Raw genomic sequence first — 19,795 nt, 5'->3', positions numbered from 1 at the left:
GCTAACTATATGATTTAGCATAGTTTAACAGAAAGATTGTGCTCTGCCAAGAATGTATATTTCGTCTTTAAGATAAATTGCAGAAAAAAAGTAGAATCAGGTGACCAACGTAAGCAGAGACTTCTTCAGCAAGAGGAGAAACTGGATACATGCAATATGCAAACGCAATCGTGATCCAGAACAATAAACTCACAGATAAAATGAAATCAATTGGAAATTAGGTAGCTTTTCCAATTTTGGCTCTGGGGACTTGGAGCAATGGAAAATAACAAGGAGATGCCAGTCTCTATCTGGACAAGAAGGCTTCAGCAGCTCAGACGTCTGTTCTCCAGGTAGCGCTTCCCGTCAAGTGCTGCTTTGCAGAATTGCTGATAGCACCGAATTCAACAGTTACGCAAACGATCACCACGAATACAATAAGCCATGAGGGCTTCTGCTCTTGACCCACTTGACATAGCACGAAGACGTGTTTCTTTGGACAAAGCAAGGAAAATATATTTGAGTACTATAAAAATAGATTGGGAAATTCCAAGTACTGTAGGACTTTATTTTTTCATTCTTCTGCTAAGGCAGTCAGTTTCACCCGCCTGCAAGTCAGTAATTTTGCTGTGCTACAACTTATTTTCTACTTTTAGTAAGCGTTGTAAATTGTTTTAGTAACAACTTAATCAAGTTGCTGTAAGTATGGATAGTTTTGTGTTGGTTTTTTTCCCTGCAAGGAATATCACTGCAACTGCAATAGACACATCTACTGACAGGAGAATCCATCAAATTCTAGGGTGTCTCACTGGTCACGCTGAAGTCCCATCATGTTTGCTCCCAGTAAGACACGTTACACAGAAGCATGGCAGATAAATAAAGACAAGAAGGCGAAGTCTAAAGAGAAAACATGATAACATATTAAGATTTTGTTTTCCTTCTTTCGCACAAGCTTTCTGTAGTGTGACACATACTGATGTCACTAAAGCCTTCGACACGTGTCGCAAAAATACTCTATTTGGAACAGCTAAGCCTTGATTTCTTAACTCTGCTTTTAACTGGCCTGTTACAAAGTTGTGGTTTGGGCTGGGCACCAGACACACGACACACGCTCTCTTTGACCTCTTCCCCCCATAAGACCACAGCTTTTAGCGACCCTTCTTGCAAACCCCCCAGCACGAGGCGGCCCATCAGAGTAAGAGACTATTTGCTCATCAGCATTTGAACGACGCAGCAGTAAGAATCTATGAAATTCTCTGACTTATTTTTTACAAAAATAATTATGCAGTCTTAACAAATACACCACAGGTGAGTTGGACTCTAAGGAAGACAGATTTCAGTGTAAGAAATAATCAGAAAAAGAGGTAAAATTTTAATAAAACAACTTCCTGGGGTTTTGCCATACCATTAAAATAAAAAGGTCAACACAAATACATCTGTGACACAGCTTGATTTTCTAAAAGCATTACATTCACTATAGGGAATTTCTGATTTTCTATTAAGTTGAAGTTTAGACTTATGCATCAGAGCCATTTCCCAAGGAATCACCACATAAGTACTCAGAATAATGTAACAGAGACTTCCAGCATGCCGAAACGGTTAATATTGCCATTGTGCTGCCGGCCCCCAGGTAAGGTCCTAGTGCTGCACAGTGCAGCACGCTGCCCTGCAGACAATATTCTGTAAGGCTCATTTGCTGCATTGCAGCACACCTAACTGCAGCACTGGAAGCTTTCACAGTCTTTGCCACATTGCAAAAAAGCACAAATCTGTAAGAGTTAGAACTCCAGCACTGCCTCTGCGCTGATTCCTTGTGACACAGAGATAGTCACGTACAATTACTTGTGTACGCCTTTTTTTTCCTTTTAGAAACGTAATGAAGTAACGTAACTGATGTGTAAGTGCGGGCAGATGAAATGGACAGTAGCAAGATTCATTTGCCCGTCTCTACACTAAATACTTCACAAGAATACAAGGTAGTGAGAGCAGTTAAAGATTTTAAAGGCAATCGTACCACTAACATATGCAAAAATGTATAAAAGTTTCCCATACTTTCTCTTTGTCCTGAGCTCTACGAATCATTTCCCGTTCTTTCTGCAGCCTTTCTTCCTCATCTTTCTTTTCTTTTCTTCTGGCAGCTACAGCAGCTTGTAGTTGAGCAGCCTCTTCCTGCTGTGCTTTCCACTGGAGAACCTGGGAGAAACGGTTGAAGAGTCAGTCCTGCAGCAGAGCTGGTGACACCGTGAGCCTGCCAGACAGCGGCTAGGAAGGAATCCCATGTCATGCATTTACAAACAAAGATTTATAATCCTATCAGCAATACATAATCAATTAGTAAGCACCACCTTGCCGCATGTTAATGTGCAGTTCACAGCTGCCTGGCATAGTATGCAATAAAATCACACATGAGAAGATTTTAGGTAACATCGCCGAAACCATCACAGTAACATCAGATATTAAATTCCCCTTCAGCGCTTGGACTTTCAGTAACATGTACATTTCTTAACAAACCTATGAACAAATGGAGACCAGCCTTCACAGACCAGAATCCTTCAACTCGGGCATCCCTGTAACAGCACTTTTCTTCCAACGAGGACCCTGCGGAAATCAACGGGCTCCAGTGACAGAGACTTCACCTTTTGTCAGCTTTCAAACTATGCAAAATCAGTCTAGGACCCCTGACACCTGTTCAAGGGTTGTGAGCGGTGCCTGTAACGGTGTTGTATACCCGAGGTCCCGCTCTTCTGCGGGAGGAGAGACCTCGGCTGGAGCGCAGCTGCCGGCAGCCGCAGGGCAGGACCCGCTCCATCCCACCTCACCTCCGGGGCCTGACACACCTCTTACAAACTCAACGGGCCAGACCCCCATCCCTGACATATTCCTGACACACTGTATTGGTCAAACAAGACACCACGTCCCCAGTAGCGGGTAACGGGCAGTGATGTATTTCCATTGTTCCCAGCCGCGTGGTCCCCAGTTGGACACTCCTCTGTTCCGCGCTGCTTTCAATAGGATTAACGATGTCTCCTTTTTGTTGGCTTGCCAGCTCTTTTTGTAACGGATTTGTCCACTGCTAACACAACTCTGTATTCCTCAAAGGAACAAGCATTTCAGCCATTTTTCATCTGGTTTTCTATACTACAATAAGTACTTTAACACTAAGACATTAAAATACTTATTTTTTCTCCACCTTTACTACGTTTCATTAGCTGTGCGTACAGGCTCTATTAATTTTTCTGTTCTGTGCTTGTGAAAGATTTTTGTTCACAAGTCCAGTGCTCCCTGTGGTCTGAGGTTCTCAGCAAGTTGCATCTTCGATTGATGCCGTGTTTGCCTTGCTGCTTTGCTTAAATAACAATTATATTTTGTTCGTTTCAAAGTGTCTCAATAGACTAAACACTGATGTGACTTTTCATGTAGTGCAGGCAAAGTAATAACATGAAAATAACATGAAATTTTACAGTGGTTGAAAAAGTAAACTCTCTCTGTATTAAAAGATTTCAAGATAGCTTATTAAAGAGATACTCTGCCTGTAATGAATGCCGTGCATGCACAGACTAACCAACAGCTACTTTTGCCTCCTGCAACCCGAGTTTATCTTTAAAAGTTCAATGCATTTTGCTACCATACCCAAGCACAAGCATCGACTGGTGTGGTTTTATGTTTTTATTAAAACTATGGAGTTTTGGGCTCCTTCAAGCAACTCTCATTTACACTGTTACGCTCCCAGAGCACATGCAACTTTTTCCAGATTCAACTCCATTCCCAAAGGTAAGAACTATGATTTATCTGAGCATTAAACTCTTTTTAACCTATTCTCTTCCATTTTTGTAACTAGTTCTCAGTGCAGGCCTGTTCAAAACTGTTTCACCTTCTCAAATCTCCCTTCTAGAAAAAAAAAGACAAAAAAAAAGAAAAAAAAAAAAGAAGCTAGGAAACAGCCATCTTCACTAGATATTTTACAGGAAGAGAGCAACAGTGGCAGCTAGGAGAAAAAAGGCACAAGATCCTAAAAACCCAAACCTCTCTACTTCCCTCCCTCTCCACCTTATTTGGACGATGCTACTAATTATTTTAGGGGCAGTGGGGTAGAAGCAGAGATAAGTTTGCCTGTGCCAGCAGGTATAAATGGCACTGAATGAACGTCAAAAAAAGCAGTTAGATGGTTTGCAAGGAGGGGAACATAAACGTGTGGAAACTGCAATTGGGCACGGATGTTTGAAAATATGCAAGAGGGCCCAATTAGGATACACACATGCAAACTGCACTTGTCCACAGGTATTTGACTGTGCAGCAACGTAACGGCAGACAGCATAGAAACAGCTGTTTTTTCTTTTAGCTATTCTTACAAAACTATTTCAAACTGGAATTCAAACTTGCACGTTATGGAAAGACAAACTAAAAATGTTACTGCAGTGTTCATTAGCACAGGTATGACTCTTCATATGTGATCGTTCTCCTCAGAATTTTGAAAATGCTCCCTTAATAGGATCTCACATACATAACAATAATAAAATTGTTAACAAGAGACATACTGGGTAATGCTTCTTTGGCAGAAAAAAGAAAAAAGCACAATCCCCCCAGCCCTTTACCCTGCCAGCCACAGGTACGTGAAGTTTCTGCAGGAACTGGGGAGCACACGGAGCACTTATGGGATGCACAGCCACCTGTTCTCCCCCACCCTGGTTTTCCATTCATTAGAAGTGACATATTAACATCAATACCCCTTAGACATAAGTACTGTAATATAAATAGCTCTAAGCATGTGCATTAAATCATCTCATTTCTCCAGAAAAGAGAACTAAATACGACTGGTCCCACTTGAATATATACTGCATATGCATCATTTACATTAATTTCCTCAGAACAGGTTATTAAAGGAAGTACTGAGCAAAAATTTTTGCTAAGTAGCATGTTTCCCCCCTAGCAATATCATGCTTTCAGACATCTAAAACACATTAATGCATTCAAGCTGTATGTTCCAAATAGTTCCCGAATTTTTATTTAGTGACTTGATTAATCAAGACTGCAGTATCACTGCATAAACACCTTGAGCCCTTTTATCCAGACTGGGGGAGATCCACATTCAATTCCCTCTTCTGTAAAAAGGAATACAAAGCCATGTTTAAGGTTTCCAGTAAGAAAGAAATAATGCAGCACTTATGGAGGCAGGGACCTATATCCAGCTGTCCCCAATATGAGAAAGAACATCCTCTCTTCTAGACTAGCTTGAATCAGGGTCTTCTCGTTCCCTGACACTGGAGCTGTTCCACTTGAAAATCACCAAGAAGCGGAAAAGCGTCTCTTCCAGTGTCCAGACATTCACTTGGAAGTCTCTTCTCTGCTGTCCACTGTCTTTTCTTTAACGCCAAAGAATTAATCTGGTACGGAGGAACACACTGGCTCTGCAGCTCAGTCCTCACATCATTCTCCCATACCACTCCCCACGCTCAGTTCTGGGACTCAAGTCTTTATCTCCTATCATCCGAGATCTTATTTCCTTAAGTTTTTCACAAGTTAAAAACATCAAGTCCACAAGCAGATCCTGTAAGATTTAAGGAAGTTCAAAGAAAAAAAATCAGGCATTTAGCTGTGTTTTTAGGCATAACAGGAATGGATTTTCTTGAGGAATATGCAAAGCAAGGATTCTTGTGATGTAGCTCAGTGTGGGGGTACTACCAAAAACGCAGGAAAGAAGTGGGTCTAGATCCTCTAGAAGAGGCTCTAACATGCTTTCCTGGGAGAGTTGTCTGAACTCTCGCGGGTTCTCAGGAGAGCCGCTGAAGGTGAGGAACAGCCAAGGGTAAGGAGCAAGATGTAGTCAGACCTTTATTTCAGGGTTCTCTAGTTCTGAGCCTGATAAATTCAGCACTAGATGGGGTCTAAACAGCTCACTTAGCTTGGCAAGAATGAAAATGGATAAACAAGGACTTAAGCAAAAAATTGCTACATAGCAGAGGTTTATCAGCTGGATCCTACAGAGGAAGCAGCGGGTTTGGGCCTGCCTCGCGCAGAGGGAATGACAAACTGACGGGGATTTCTAAGCCATACAGGAATAAGAATACCATCAAATGGGCAAAGAAATCCACAGCAGCTCCGCATCCTCAAGCGAGCAAGTTCCCAGAGAAGTGTCAGCAGAAGAATGTGTGTGACTCAGCACAAAAACAGCCAATTACGATTTCTAACCATCCATCTAAACAGAAATATGGAACCATAATAAAAATAGAACGAGGACTACGTGAGATGACAACACTATCAGCTGAAAGACTTCTAGAAGGAAGGTGTCCATTTTCCTAAGACCTTGTTTTCTGGGGCTCAGCTGTAATACCTGAATGAAACCTCCCACACGCTGTGAGACTTGTAACACAAGGCCTTTGTCTAAATAGAAATCTTTATTTAGCAATTTTGGCAGCAGTCTGCTCATGCATTTTAGCAGCTTAAAAATCTAAAATAAAATGCTACATTGTTTCAGTTACCCTTCACTTGCTACACTAATAAACTTAAAAAGGAACATTTTGAAAATGAGTATGGGAGAACATGGAATTGTTTCTACCTCACTTTTGAAACAGACTGAAGCAAAAACACACAGTGAAGCCTTAAAGTCTAACAATAACTAGAAATTGAATGAAAACCACCAAAAGTCTACTCAGATTGGAGCTAGAATAAACTGCAGAAGCATTCAAAGGAACTTTAAACTTCTGTAATAACATGATTGAGATTTTCTGAACTGAAGTGAGGTAACAGTCAAACTATGTAACAGAAAAAAGCTTTTTTTTAAGCTTGTATTTTCCTACATCCTGCTTCACACTCCTTTCAAACTCTCTTCAATAGCGAGACAAACGCCAATGTAAGTGGGCTCGTTGCACGATGCAGCTTCTGTTTCCTCCAAGCCCGAGAACCCTCCCGATCCTTTACTGGTCTTCACTAGATACTAATTTACCTATTAACCAGGGATCTTTTTTAGTTGTTTGATTGCAGCCATTAGTTAGCACGGCGAGTCCATTAAATTGGTCTCAATAAAAGTTGCTGTTTACTGGTATTGCAGGGGAACTATGGACTGGAAATGGATGCTGAGAACAGAACCAGCCCAGCAGAGTCTGGTGAGATGACAACCGATTGAAGGAAAGCAAACAACAAAAAAGCAGGAAGAGAGACAGATACTAGTCCAAAATCATCTCAAGCCTCCTTATTCGTTCATTTTGATTAGCAGTTGTTCGTGTGGCATACATTATGCACCAACGTCATGACAGGCCATAATCACTTTCCCCAGTTATCTGCACATAGCTCTTCTGTTAAACCTTTGGATTCCAGGCAGAAATCAATATTGGGGCACAATCTAGATTTTCAACAGGTTTCATACAAACAAGTGAGCATAACCAAGCATCAAACATATAACTTCACTCAGCTGACAAAACATTAGTCATGCAATGAGGTTCCTCAGGCAAAACTGACGTGCCAATAATTCAGCGTGTATCTCCACTGCCTTCTACAACGCTACCTACACCGCACTAAATCACTGCTAAACACACCCATTCACTCAGTGCGTAGAATCTGCTTCACATTTTTATCTCGTTAGTTCTTCTAAACGCATGAGCCCATTGCTGATCAAGAAAACAGGTAATCAGAATGACAGAAGGAAGTTTTCATTGGATTATACCTTCCCACAAGACCCATTTATTATTTTCTGTAAGCAGCACATGAAGTTAGTTTACACTATCGGTGCCCCTCTCACGTTTGTGTAATCCATGCCTTTTGTTAAAGCAGAAGAGGAGTCGCCTCCTTTAAAAAATTATTCACTATTGGGAAAAAAAATAAAAATGTGTAAAAACCCAGAAAAGCGCTGTTCACAAAATATTTATGAAATGTTATTCAGTAGGTTGGCATTACGCCATGTTCTCCCCACATGAACAGTTAAAGTCATACAGGATAAAATGTTCTTAACAGAGCTGAGCTGAATTAAAGTGTTTTATTATGCAAGAAATATAAAAAATTAGGAATTAAACAGATGATTCAAATGTCAAAATATTTCACTTTTTAAAGGCCATTCGAACATTAAAACATCTTTCTGCTAGAGGGCAGTTCTAGCCCCACAGCCCGGAGTTATTTTGTGTGCCAGCCTGGCTACAAAGGGGAACTGCTCCAGGGAGAACCATCCGCAGAGACGCCAGGAGCCGGAAGGAGACGATTTCCAAACCAGTCCCCTCTCCATACTGTCACAGGTTCAAAAGCTAGGAGCCAGACTATCTTAACTCACGCTAACAGAGGATGTAGTGGACTGCCTCTGACAGCGACCCAGCCGGCGCCTGCCTCTGCCTTGCCAACTGCACGGTGCTGCGGGCTCTTGCCCCGCGGCGGAGGGAGCCCAGCCCTACCGGAGCATCTCTGGCATTGCCGCAAAACACACAGCAGCGACAAGGGGCAGGCAGGGAAAGGGCGCCCAACAGCTGAGGAAGCGCTGTGGCTGAATTTTCAGCATTCCTACAATTTAAGTTTCTCAAGAAAACCCACTGTATCCATCAGGGTTTTCCTCCAGAGGTAGTATCGTGCAGACCTGAAGAACACAAAAAATCCCAAACAATAATCCTGACACCCTAAGGCAGTAATCTGGGACCACAGAATGCACACAAAAAAATTAACGTGTTCTTGATTGCATTCTTTCATTCCTGCGAGTGCAAAATCAGAAGGATAGAGTTTACTGTGTCAACGGTAAACATTATGTTTAAATATTAAAGAAATCCTAGTAGTTAAACTAATATTGAAAAATACACTGAAAACTGGAACCCCTATTGCCTGTTTCACAAAGAAGCTTACATTTTAGCAGTACAAGCTTTGCCAACATTAAGTTCTAAAAGTTTTTAATTACAACCAGCATTTCAAGTACATTTCACAGTTCATGTATTATTAGAGGAGCTTTTGCCAAGTGAATTATTAAATCGCTGTGCTGAGCAGAATGTGTACATGGCTATTTTCAGTTCATTATTTCAATATTGCATATTACAATAATGTAAAGTACACTACAAACTAATTAAAGTAATAAATTAGTTCTTTCACTCGAACATCTGAATAGTAATAATGTATTTACCATGTATTTAATGCTACAGATACATCTCTTTTAATGACAAAACAATTTTGGGGGGACTTTCCTCGGGAATTCCCATTAAACTAGCACACAGCAGCCCAGCACCACGTCAGCTTTTCTCTCTAAGCAACGCTCACTTACCTTATACACAGATGCTGAAGCTGCCTATGGTGACAGGACGAGTTGGCACCGAGCCGCTCCAGTGGCTGCACCGCACAGGGAGGTCAATGGCGGGCGGGCATGGAGACGGGCTGCACGGGGAACTCGCGCAAGGACTAAGACTCGTCCTTGGGAACCGAGGCAAGAACACGCTACCGACCAAAAGGACATAAAGTGACCAGGAGGAACAGTGTCACTAAATGACTATGGAGAGCTCCAGGTCACTATCCCCCCAGGCTACACTGTGCTACGCAGATACAGTAAGCTGCTAGAATTCAAATCCTAAGCAAGAATTACCAATAATCATGTGATAAAGTCAGGGCTGTTTGTCATAACTAAAGGCATAAAAAGAAAATCCTCTGATATCCCCACCCTGAGTCTCTCTACCTTACTCTTCCAACCGTATGAAATGACCCGATCCTAATACACTTTCAGAATCTCTCAGAGCTTTATTAATCTCTGGAACATTTCTGCACGGCTTTCTCTATTTTTGTTATGGTTTGCAGTTGGTTGTTTTTTTTTTTTTTCTTCAAACTGTTCACAACTGATTCTAAGAATGTCTGGGAAAAAATTTTAGAGGCTCCCTTCAAGAAAAATAACTTCGCAAATGAAGATGCTACATAGCAAAAGAAGTACTGCAAAACTGGTGTGGGTAAGCGGAGGAAGCCAAGACCAGAACGCCATTCCAGCACCGCGGAACTGCCAGCATTGTCACGGTGGTGTCACCATGCAACTGAAAGCTACAGCGGCTGCAGCACCCAGGGCTGCATGATCAGAAATGTGATCACAAGATGACTAGAGATTCAAATATTATTTGAAGGAATTCAATGTAAAAAAAAAAAAATCCTAAGCATACACCAAGGACTCACGGAATGCATCTACATACATTTGTCCCACAGTTCTTACTGGTTGTTCCGCAAAGCGGGTAGGAAATCCCAACAAGTAATAGACATGAAGTGTTAATTCATGTTTCACGGTTGGGACAGCACAGACCACCTGGGCTTGGTGTTGTGTGGCGCACATCATCTGCACCACAAATTGGTATAAGTAGCAGTAAAATTCCTACTGTGTGGCAAAGCTCCATGTTAGGCTACTAGAGGTACCCTTGGAAACAGAGAACAAGGTCAGCACCTTTTTGGCTTGTCCTGATAGAGCCCAAATAGTCATTCGGAACCACAGAATCAGCTCTGGAAAGGACGAGTGCCAAATTGCATGGGAACCCGCATCTGCTCCCTTTCCACAGGATGATTCAGGCTGGAGTCCTCTAGGTCATCTAAGGCTTTCCTACAGCTACGTACGCTGCGCTCATATGAAGCGCAGAAGAAAGGGGAAGCTTGGTATGAACAGAGTCCAAAAGCACCGCAAGAAACGTCCACAACTCAGATAACCAGACTGATCCACTTCTATTGCCAGGACCAGCTCCTCTCCTTTCTCGCCCTCTTCCCAACTTCATTGTATCATCATCATCTTCTCTGCCCAGCTCTTCTGCCCTGTTTCTCGCTGAGTAGGGAATCGAGTTATCACATTTGTGGTAAGTCAGAGATACCTCTTCATTTTCCAGACGGAAGCCACAAGGCACAGAGGGGAAAAAAATGCCTCTTAATTGCAAGTTTGGATTCAAACCACGTCAACTACGACATTTTTCCTTCATGTTTTTAAGACAAGAAGTACAAGTTTGTGACCTAAGGATTCTGTTTACAGAGAAAACGCCATTTTAGAGCTATGCATTTCTAGTGTGTCCTGGAAAACAAAATTAAGCAAAACAGATGTAAAAGGTGATTAAGTGATAAGAAGTTATGGGCTAAAGGAATTACAGGATTGTAACATCAGATCTTCAGTAAGGATACTCTTCTGGGTTCAGTTCCTAATGGACACATCATCCAATCAATGAAGATGATTTAATAAATTTGGCAAACTTCTTATTTCCCCACAAAAGAGAAGGTCATTATTTTTTATCTACTATAGAACTGGCCAAAGAGCACAGACAAACTGAGATCATTAGAAGATTAACATGGAAAACTCATTAAAAGGTGACTTCTATTACCAGCAGCGTAGCCTCTTTATTTGCAATACAGCAAACCAGGACACTTGGTCATTAATACTTCAGATAAAAGTAGTGCATGTTGATCTATGCCTCTTGCTTGAGCAACTCCCTGCCATTCTAAGGTGGAAAAAAAGGAAAAGTTTTTAAGAAAAGGGGGAAGGAAGTCTAGAGGAAAATAAAAAAATTAAAGACCTAGTATCCCATAGAAGAAGGAGGATTCACCCAGATAATTTCTATTAAGATCAACAGAAGTTAAACATATAAATTCCGCTTGGGTTAAGGGTAAAAATCCCTTAGACTTAAATATTTTATAAATGGAACACGTCAATAGAAGTCTGTGTTACAAAACTAAGAAAATTTTTAAGTCCCTAGTTATACAGAAATGTCTATTCAATGACCACTAAAAAGCAGTGGATTTCATTTAAAAAAAAAAAAAGTGTTTTCAAACTTACTTGCATTCACCCACAATTTCTCATTACACTACTCAAACTTTTGAGGCTTTCTGCTAGGTACTGGGAAGAAGGAAATGAACGTGCGTTGTAAAACATTTGCATCTCCAGGAGAGAATTGCCACAGCTTTTCCCAGCCAAACATGCCGGCCTGCACAGCACCTGCACAGCGACCCCGCCGCTCCAGGACGCAGGGGCTGGATACGCTCTTCACAGGTGGTTTGGGCATGCATGAGAACTGTGCCATGTAGGAAACACTGGACCTACTGGTACCATGTGCCGATTTGCAGTAGTTTCAACAATTCTCAGACGCGCAGAACTCACAGCACGGGTACTGGAGAGTAGATTTAGGCTTGCGCAGTGGGCATCTCATGGATTTCTACACTTCCAGTTAATGACTTGTTTGCCAAGACTTTCGAAGCCACAGTCAAATTTTGCCCCAACAAAGCTGACATCTCCAAGGGAAGTGGGATGTATGGTAGACCTGCTACTGATGTATAATTGTATCAACAGAAAATAAAAATAAATAAAATTCCACTAATCAAACCCACCACACATTGACATATAAAATAACAACAGTGTTATTCTTGGAAATCAAATAAGAATAGAAAGTATATGCATATATTCCTAAATGGAAAGATAATGAGACAGGTGCCTCAGGGTGTGAATACTAGAGCTTATAAAAGGGAAAAAATTAAAATGTATATTAAGAACAGTTCCCTGGAGTCTAAAACATTACAGGGCAGGATGGAATTTGTCAAAACAATGTGAAAAAGCCATCATTTTTAAAGTTTAGGAAGTCCTAGAAAGTCCTTTTCGATAAATGTCATAAATATTGTTTTCCTTTTCTTGCATGCCAGCAACCTTATGAACTGACACGAACGTTTAAAATAGCAAATGTGTCAATTACTAGTTACTGTGGAAGGAAGTTCAGATTTACAAGGGGGGGCTCCATATTAAATATCATGATCTAGTAGAAATATTTAGCAAGGATCGTTGCTGTTTAGGAGTTTTGGTTCATATGCTAGTGGCAGCAGCCCAGAGAGCCGCAGTAAAGAGTTCCTGTCTCCTGCCAGTGGGTAAAGCAACACACCGGCCAGACATCCTGCGCTCTGGGCTCCGGGATACAGCGCTTCAAATACTGCTGGCCCCTACCGTCACCACAAACACCACGCATTCAAAATCCATGCTAACACCTAATCCTGAATACGAACGCCCCACAACAGAGGTTATAGGGCAGCAGACACTCTGAACTTGGGTCACTCAGCAGGCCAGCCGTCAGAACAATGCGTCCTGTCCCTGCGGACAAGACTGAGCTCAACTGTTGCGGCAAAGAACTCGTCTGGATTTTACGGAGTGCAGAAGCTCCTGAGACCACACAGTCAATACATGCAGGTACTTATGCCATCGACAGGTACATCAACAACATAAACTACCGTGATATTAACAGATAGCAGTGTGAAGTCTCCAATAAGTCTCAACTCTAAACCCCTGTTCCTTCTGCTCTAGACTGGGGATTCTTCTGCCTTGAAAACTTCGGAGCAGCACCTGGAATCGCGTCCAGGCTCCTTGGGTCTCAAATGAAAAACAGCCAATGGAACCAGCCACCAGTTTCCTGCTGCTGACAGACTTCCACAAGACCTGTGAGAAGTCCAGTATTTGAGCATTTGGCAATGGGATAATTAAGAAATAATACACTTGCAAGTTTGTTTGTTAATCTCAGAAGATAACCTCATTCTGACTGTGATTAGAAAACCAATCAAAGTTCACATCCGCAGTAGGTGTTTGACTGGTGCTCTAGAGCAGCTTGTGCTTTGCAGGCTACCTCTAAGAGGTCTGCAAGAAATAACGGAGAAAAGCAAGGCTACTGACACCAGGATTAATTTTGTTACGTAAGAGAAAAACACCCATATCCACCTTGAGAAAAATTTTAATTTGAAAAATCAAAAAGTGGTCAAAAGTAACTGTTTTGATCGTTAACAGAACTGTAGACGTTTTCTGCAGCTCTAAGAGTGTTTAAATCTGAAAAAGGGATGCGAGAGAAAAGCATTTGAGCATAACCTTCAGTCATAACCTGAAGAATAAAAAGAGCCACTGCTTTCAGCTGGGAAACTGAGTCCCAAGGGCTGGGATTGGTACCGACAAAATTTGTGATCCAATGTAGGAGGGGTTTTAGTTCCCTGGCACCAAAAGCACGTCACAACAGCTTTGCTCGAGTCAAGTGTGTGAACAGTTTACTTTTCACAGCTTGTCCTTGGATTTCCTCTCTCTTGTCAGTCACCATTATTCAGAACATCTTTCTGTTCTTGACAACGGGAGCGTCAACATTTTATTAACATGTTTAAACATTATGTAGGCTTAAATATTCACACATGCATAACCTTAAGCAAGCCACACTTCTATTTACAAGTACTTAGCTAAATTTCCTGTCTTTCATATGCAGTACTATCTCTTCTAGTTCCTTCTGCAGTTGGATGAAGAGCTCCTTTGATCCTTTCCTACTTTTGCAAAATTTTAATGCAAATTATTTTGCTTGCCTGAGGTGCCACTTTCCTAGCTGAAGAAAGAAGATAATTCTCCTAAGAAAATACGGTTAGCGTGAGCTGTCTGCCTGTCCGGCTATCGATCCTCAAGTAATTTTGGGGATCACTGGACAATTTCAACTAAATTTGACAGATAAGTGCGTGTCTCGAGCACACTTCACCTACAAGCTTTGGTAAACCTAGCAGGCAGGAAAATGAGCAAGACAGGTCCCAGGCTGGGGCCCCACCTGCTCCCCTCTGACTGGCTGAAGTTTTAGGGCGCAATGAGTTGTTTAAATGAATCTCAGAGCTGACAAGCCAGTCCACAGTCTCCTCTCACGCAGGGTGCCCTTGCAGCCCCATCACCAAATCCCTGCAAGTTATACCCAGTACAGAAGATTAAGCATGCAGTCATGATAGCGTCCTCAGAAGAATAACACGAATCACACGTAATGGAGTTGCCACAGTTTAACAAACTGCCTCCTGTAACTTCACTGGGGCCTGTGGCTCTGCGCGTGCTCCTACTCCTTCCCAAATCTATCACAGCACAATAACGAAGAGAGCATTTTCAAATTTGTATGTTGTCTCATATAGCATAAATTCTAATTATAATGCTGGAGCAAACCATGAAGGCACTTTAAACTACTACACTTTCCACACCACTGGCGTAGCGCAGGGCTCTGCTGCGCTTCTCACATCCAACAAACGAATGGGTCAGCTCGGTGGTGAACAGACAATGGTTCTGAAAAACAAAACTCTTACTTTAAATATTACACTATTTAAATATTTATTTTTACAAAGTTCCCTGCAAAGTGATCAGATGATAGTCAAAGTACTAGATTTGATACCTATCCAGCCTTTTTTTTTATATTCAGTTGTAATACCTCAATGTTGATCTCTTATGGCAGTCAAACCATTCGAATCAGTGACTTGACTATATGCTGGATAGGGAGATACAACTTTTTTCCCTGAGTTTACTGACACATCTTTTCTTCTTATTATACAGAAAGGGAGCAGGAGGGCAACCTGCAACATGCTTTATATGGTTGGCAATATCCCGGTTAATTCCACCCAACTCTCTTCTTTTTGAAATTTGTTTATCTTAGTTTCTGCCAGGATAAGGAATGCAAGAGTTGCTCTCCAAAAATTCACAATGCGTTACAAGAGATTTTAGCACTGGAGTGGGGATTAATCCTGGAACACAAAAAGAGAAAGAGAAAAGATTTAAAGGCAGGCAGGCACATAGCTTTATGCTAAGGAAGAAAAAGCCCACCCTATGCATCACACACAGGAGATTCAATGACCTTTTGTCTACTGTTGTAGGTCTCCCTCCAGCATCCTTTCAAATTTGTTTTATATGAAGATGGAAAGTACTGGATTATAAATATTTTAAGATAAATTCAATGTAAAAATAATGTTTTGAATGCATGCAGATACCTTGACTGAATTTCTGAATGTATCACAGCAAGTACTTCAATCCTTCAAACACCAACTGTGAAGCAGCACCCTACTAACCCTCTTAAAAGATCACGCTCTCCCTTACTTGTGACATAGCAGAATTTGCTTCTCTATGTTGCTTAGAAAGAGGAATTTTACACAGAATTTTTTTTTACACAGCATCTGCTACAGAACCCTGAAAGCGGTTACATCCACACAGCACAAAGCATACCAAACCTGAGGGATTCTCGACCTCTCGTTTACAGTGTAACCCCCCCCATGTTTTTGTTTTGCTTGTTTTCCCATGGCAAACAGGGCTGTTAAAGGTATGTACCAGAAATGTTTCCTCTTGAAGAATGTACGGTATATCTTCAGTACGGTTATCCATTTCACACTTTATTTCATTCAGATTACCATATGGCCCTGGTGATTTATTTCACCTGAGCTTCTTGAGTTGTTTCAAAATTCCTCCTTAGAGACTCTGATTTCTGCTAAGGACACACATTGATCTTCTGTGAGAGGGAACATGGAATAAGAATTTGAAAGTCCTTTCCCCACATAAAAACTGCTATAAACATTAATTTAACTTCTCTGCTGCTTTGCTTTTTAATTGTTATCCCCTCTTGTCGGTCACAAGGCCTAGAATGTCATGATGGCATAGTTGCTTCTAGTGCATTTAAAACAGTTTTAAATAAATAAATTCTTTAGTCTGTTTGCTATGCCTTTGGTTTGTTGTTAACAGATGAACTATATAAAAGTTAGGTGATATCATGTGGTTATTGTAGTAATAAGAAAAATGCATAGCCTGTCACATATGAATGACCTCTTCTCCCTGGTGACAAGTGATAGGATGAGAGGGAACGGGTTCAAGTTACATCAGGGGAGGTTTAGTTTGGACATTAGGAAACATTTTTTCACTGAAAGGGTTATTAAACATTGGAATAGGCTGTCCAGGGAGGTGGTGGATTCACCATCCCTGGAGGTGTTTAAAAAAAGGGTAGATGGGGCACTTAGGGACATGGTTTAGAAGTGGCTTTTGTCAGGGTAGGCTAAAGGTTGGACTCGATGATCTTAAAGGTCCCTTCCAACCTCAGCAATTCTATGATTCTATGAATATTTTCTTTCTCTTTTGCATTGCTCAATCTGCACTACAATTGGGAACAACCTGATTTTCACACACAGAGAAAGAAAAACTCTTTTTAAAAACCCCGCAAACTCAAAGAAGTATAGAGATTTACAGAAAGATATCCCCTTTAAATCAAGTAAGGAAAGCAGGCTAAATGGTTTACTGACTGGAAGTTAAACGAAAGGTGTCATGTGCAGAGTTTAGTCTTCTCCCACTCTATCGTTAACAGCTGCTCAAACATTCCATTTTGATTTTAATGTACTTCTGCGTATTCTGCCTGCAAAATGAATCTAACGATCCTTTGCATTTCTAAAGCTGCTTACATATCTTGTAGTGTGTGTGTGTCATAACTTCATTTTACAGCTCATGTAAATAGGCATATGAATGCTGCGACTTTCTCTGCAACCTCCTGGTCTAACAAAGGAGATCTGTGTCTCTCACATTCAGGATACAAACTCTTCACAAGCATACCTAAAGTCTACTATACAGCTAAATCATTATAGCAACTACATTTTCCCTCTGGCAAAGTGATACAAGTAAGATTTCCTTACACTAAACTTACTGAAATGCAAAACTTCAGTCACTTAATGGCCAAAAAGCGGGAGAACAGCCCTAACCCCTGATTTCCAGCTCTACACTCATTCCCTTGGAGACAGATCCACATTTTACTCCATCTTATGGATCCTCGTGAGGATGGTTTTTTAGCTGTGTAAATTAACTCACTAGACTGCTTTTTACCCGATAGTTGCCAACAGCCGCTTTTCACAGTATGACAGCCTGTGCTTGCCCACTGCAGAAGTGTAGAAAGAGAAGTTGTAAAATGAACTAAACCTGGGTAAAGTATGAGTTTTCAAATGCACATGCCCGTCAAATCCAAAGAAAACCCATGGATACATTCAGAATAATTTCTCTGAAAGCCAGCTAGCTCCTTGCTCAATTTCAACTTCCGTCCTCTAGCCCTTTGAGCCGCGGAGCTGATCAAAACAAGGTCACAATGATATCCTCCTTTAATGAAAAAAAAAAAAAAAAAAAAAAAAAAAAAAAAAAAAAAAGAGCTACCTTTTTCACTCCTCTTTTCTGGGAAACAGGTGAATTGTTATTGATCAAGTGTTCAACATTTTAACAAAGCCACCTTTGAAAGCAACCCTTGAAAAGTCTAGGCCTAATAGCTTTAAGTTTCAAACAGTTCCAGGTTACTGGAAACAGGAGGTCAGAACCCAAAAAACTTTCAGCCAACGTTCAGTGCCTCAGTGAGAATCTTAAACTACACAGAGACAACACAAATACTCAAACGCTTGCTTGTTACTTTTTGAGGGGAAGAAAAAAAAAAGAAAAAAAAAAAGACTCATGAATTCACAGTTCTGGAATAAATGGCCCTTCCACCTCTAATTGTGCAGATGAGAGACACACAGCAATTCCACAGAGGGGGGCCTGGGGGGGGGGGAAAGAAAAAAAGAAACAAACCCCAAACCCCGCACCAACTCCGGAGAACCGCTCCTTACCCGACTTGGCTGCAGGGAAGCCTGCCACGGGAGTCGAAATGGAGCTCTCCCCTCTGCATCAAGCCCAGGCAGTTTCTAACCCTAAAGTGTTTAGATTCAAACCTCCCCATGACAGACGGCTCCAGGAACAGGAGACAACAGGGGGTTTTTGTATTATTACTATAGTGAAAAAATAGCATCAATATCAAAAATCTTAATCACAATACAAGTTTTACTGTGTTTTTCTACTTGTAGAAAACCAAAATCAAGTGTTCAGTATTTTGCTGAAAAGTAAGGGTCCAACAGAAATGATGCTGGTAGAGAACACTACACCATGTCTGCTTTCAGATGTTAATTTCTGTGCAAGTGAAAAATCAGAGAGCAGTTTAAACAAATCTTAACATGCCTTTCTTGCCCAGAAATGTGATTCCCCTTACACATGCCTTAGGCATCAACATCATAACACTCTCCTCTTGCATCCAGGCTCCTCCCATTTTATTCTATTCTCTTACCAAACACCCCCAGGTATTTTTATCTTTTTTCACCTCTTAACACAGTAAATCACCTTTCAGAATATTGCGAAACCTCCATAACAAGGCCAAACAAGTTATGGGATCCATTTTTTCAGGTCTTAGAAAGCATTCTTAAAAATAAACGGAAGGGAAGACAGATATTCATTATTTCTCTGAAAACAGACCAGCATTAATCTAAAAAACTGGTGGTAGTGATGATGAATGGAACATTTAGAATCCTCAGAAGTGGAAGCAAATGTTAAAAGCAATTGTGAAGTAAGCCTCAGACAGTATAAATATCTTCTCTGCCATGGGAACAGGCTGAGTGAGGGAGTTAGGGTTGTTCAGCCTGGAGAAGAGAAGGCTCCGGGGAGACCTTCCAGCCCCTTCCAGGCCCCAAAGATGCTCCAGGAAAGCTGGGGAGGGACTCTGGATCAGGGAGGGGAGCCGTGGGACGAGGGGGAAGGGCTTTACACTGACAGAGGGGAGATTGAGATGAGATATTGGGAAGAAATTGTTTGCTGTGAGGGCGGTGAGCCCCTGGCCCAGGTTGCCCAGAGAAGCTGTGGCTGCCCCATCCCTGGAGGGGTTCAAGGCCAGGTTGGACGGGGCTTGGAGCAACCTGGGCTGGTGGGAGGTGTCCCTGCCCAGGGCAGGGGGTGCCACTGGCTGGGCTTTAGGGTCCCTTCCCACCCAAACCAGTCTGTGATTCTGTGATACCAATCCAACTTTGTTGAGGAAGAAGCAGAAACACACAAATATTTTGTGATTTGCCAAGGTTAGAGAGAAACACAAGGAATATGATGCCAGACCTTTACTCCTGTAGCTTGCTTACAGTCTCTCATATGGTAAACTGCAGAACAATTCTTGTTCTTCTAATACTGAAATACAGTTCAAACTCTTTGATGGTGCTCAAAATCCATCAAAATAAACACAATCGCAGTCTATACAGAGATTATACCCGCAGTATGAAACTCATAGTAATGCCTAAAGTGTGCTAGGTAATC

At 41.5% G+C, this 19,795-nt stretch overlaps 1 protein-coding gene across 2 annotated transcripts in view; it reads right to left on the bottom strand.

The window, feature by feature from the left end:
- CCDC148 (coiled-coil domain containing 148) overlaps window positions 1-19,795 on the bottom strand; it is a 58,092-nt gene that overhangs the window by 14,037 nt on the left and 24,260 nt on the right. For both annotated transcript variants that reach the window (XM_054209063.1, XM_054209062.1), the window contains one exon: window positions 2,032-2,172. In XM_054209063.1, coding sequence (XP_054065038.1) covers window positions 2,032-2,172 — 141 coding nt within the window. The remainder of the gene's footprint in view (window positions 1-2,031; window positions 2,173-19,795) is intronic.

The sequence above is a fragment of the Rissa tridactyla genome, chromosome 7, assembly GCF_028500815.1.
Source record: "Rissa tridactyla isolate bRisTri1 chromosome 7, bRisTri1.patW.cur.20221130, whole genome shotgun sequence".
Lineage (NCBI taxonomy): Eukaryota > Metazoa > Chordata > Aves > Charadriiformes > Laridae > Rissa > Rissa tridactyla.
Note: the sequence above shows the minus strand (reverse complement) of the source record. Positions and strands in the feature narration are given on the sequence as shown.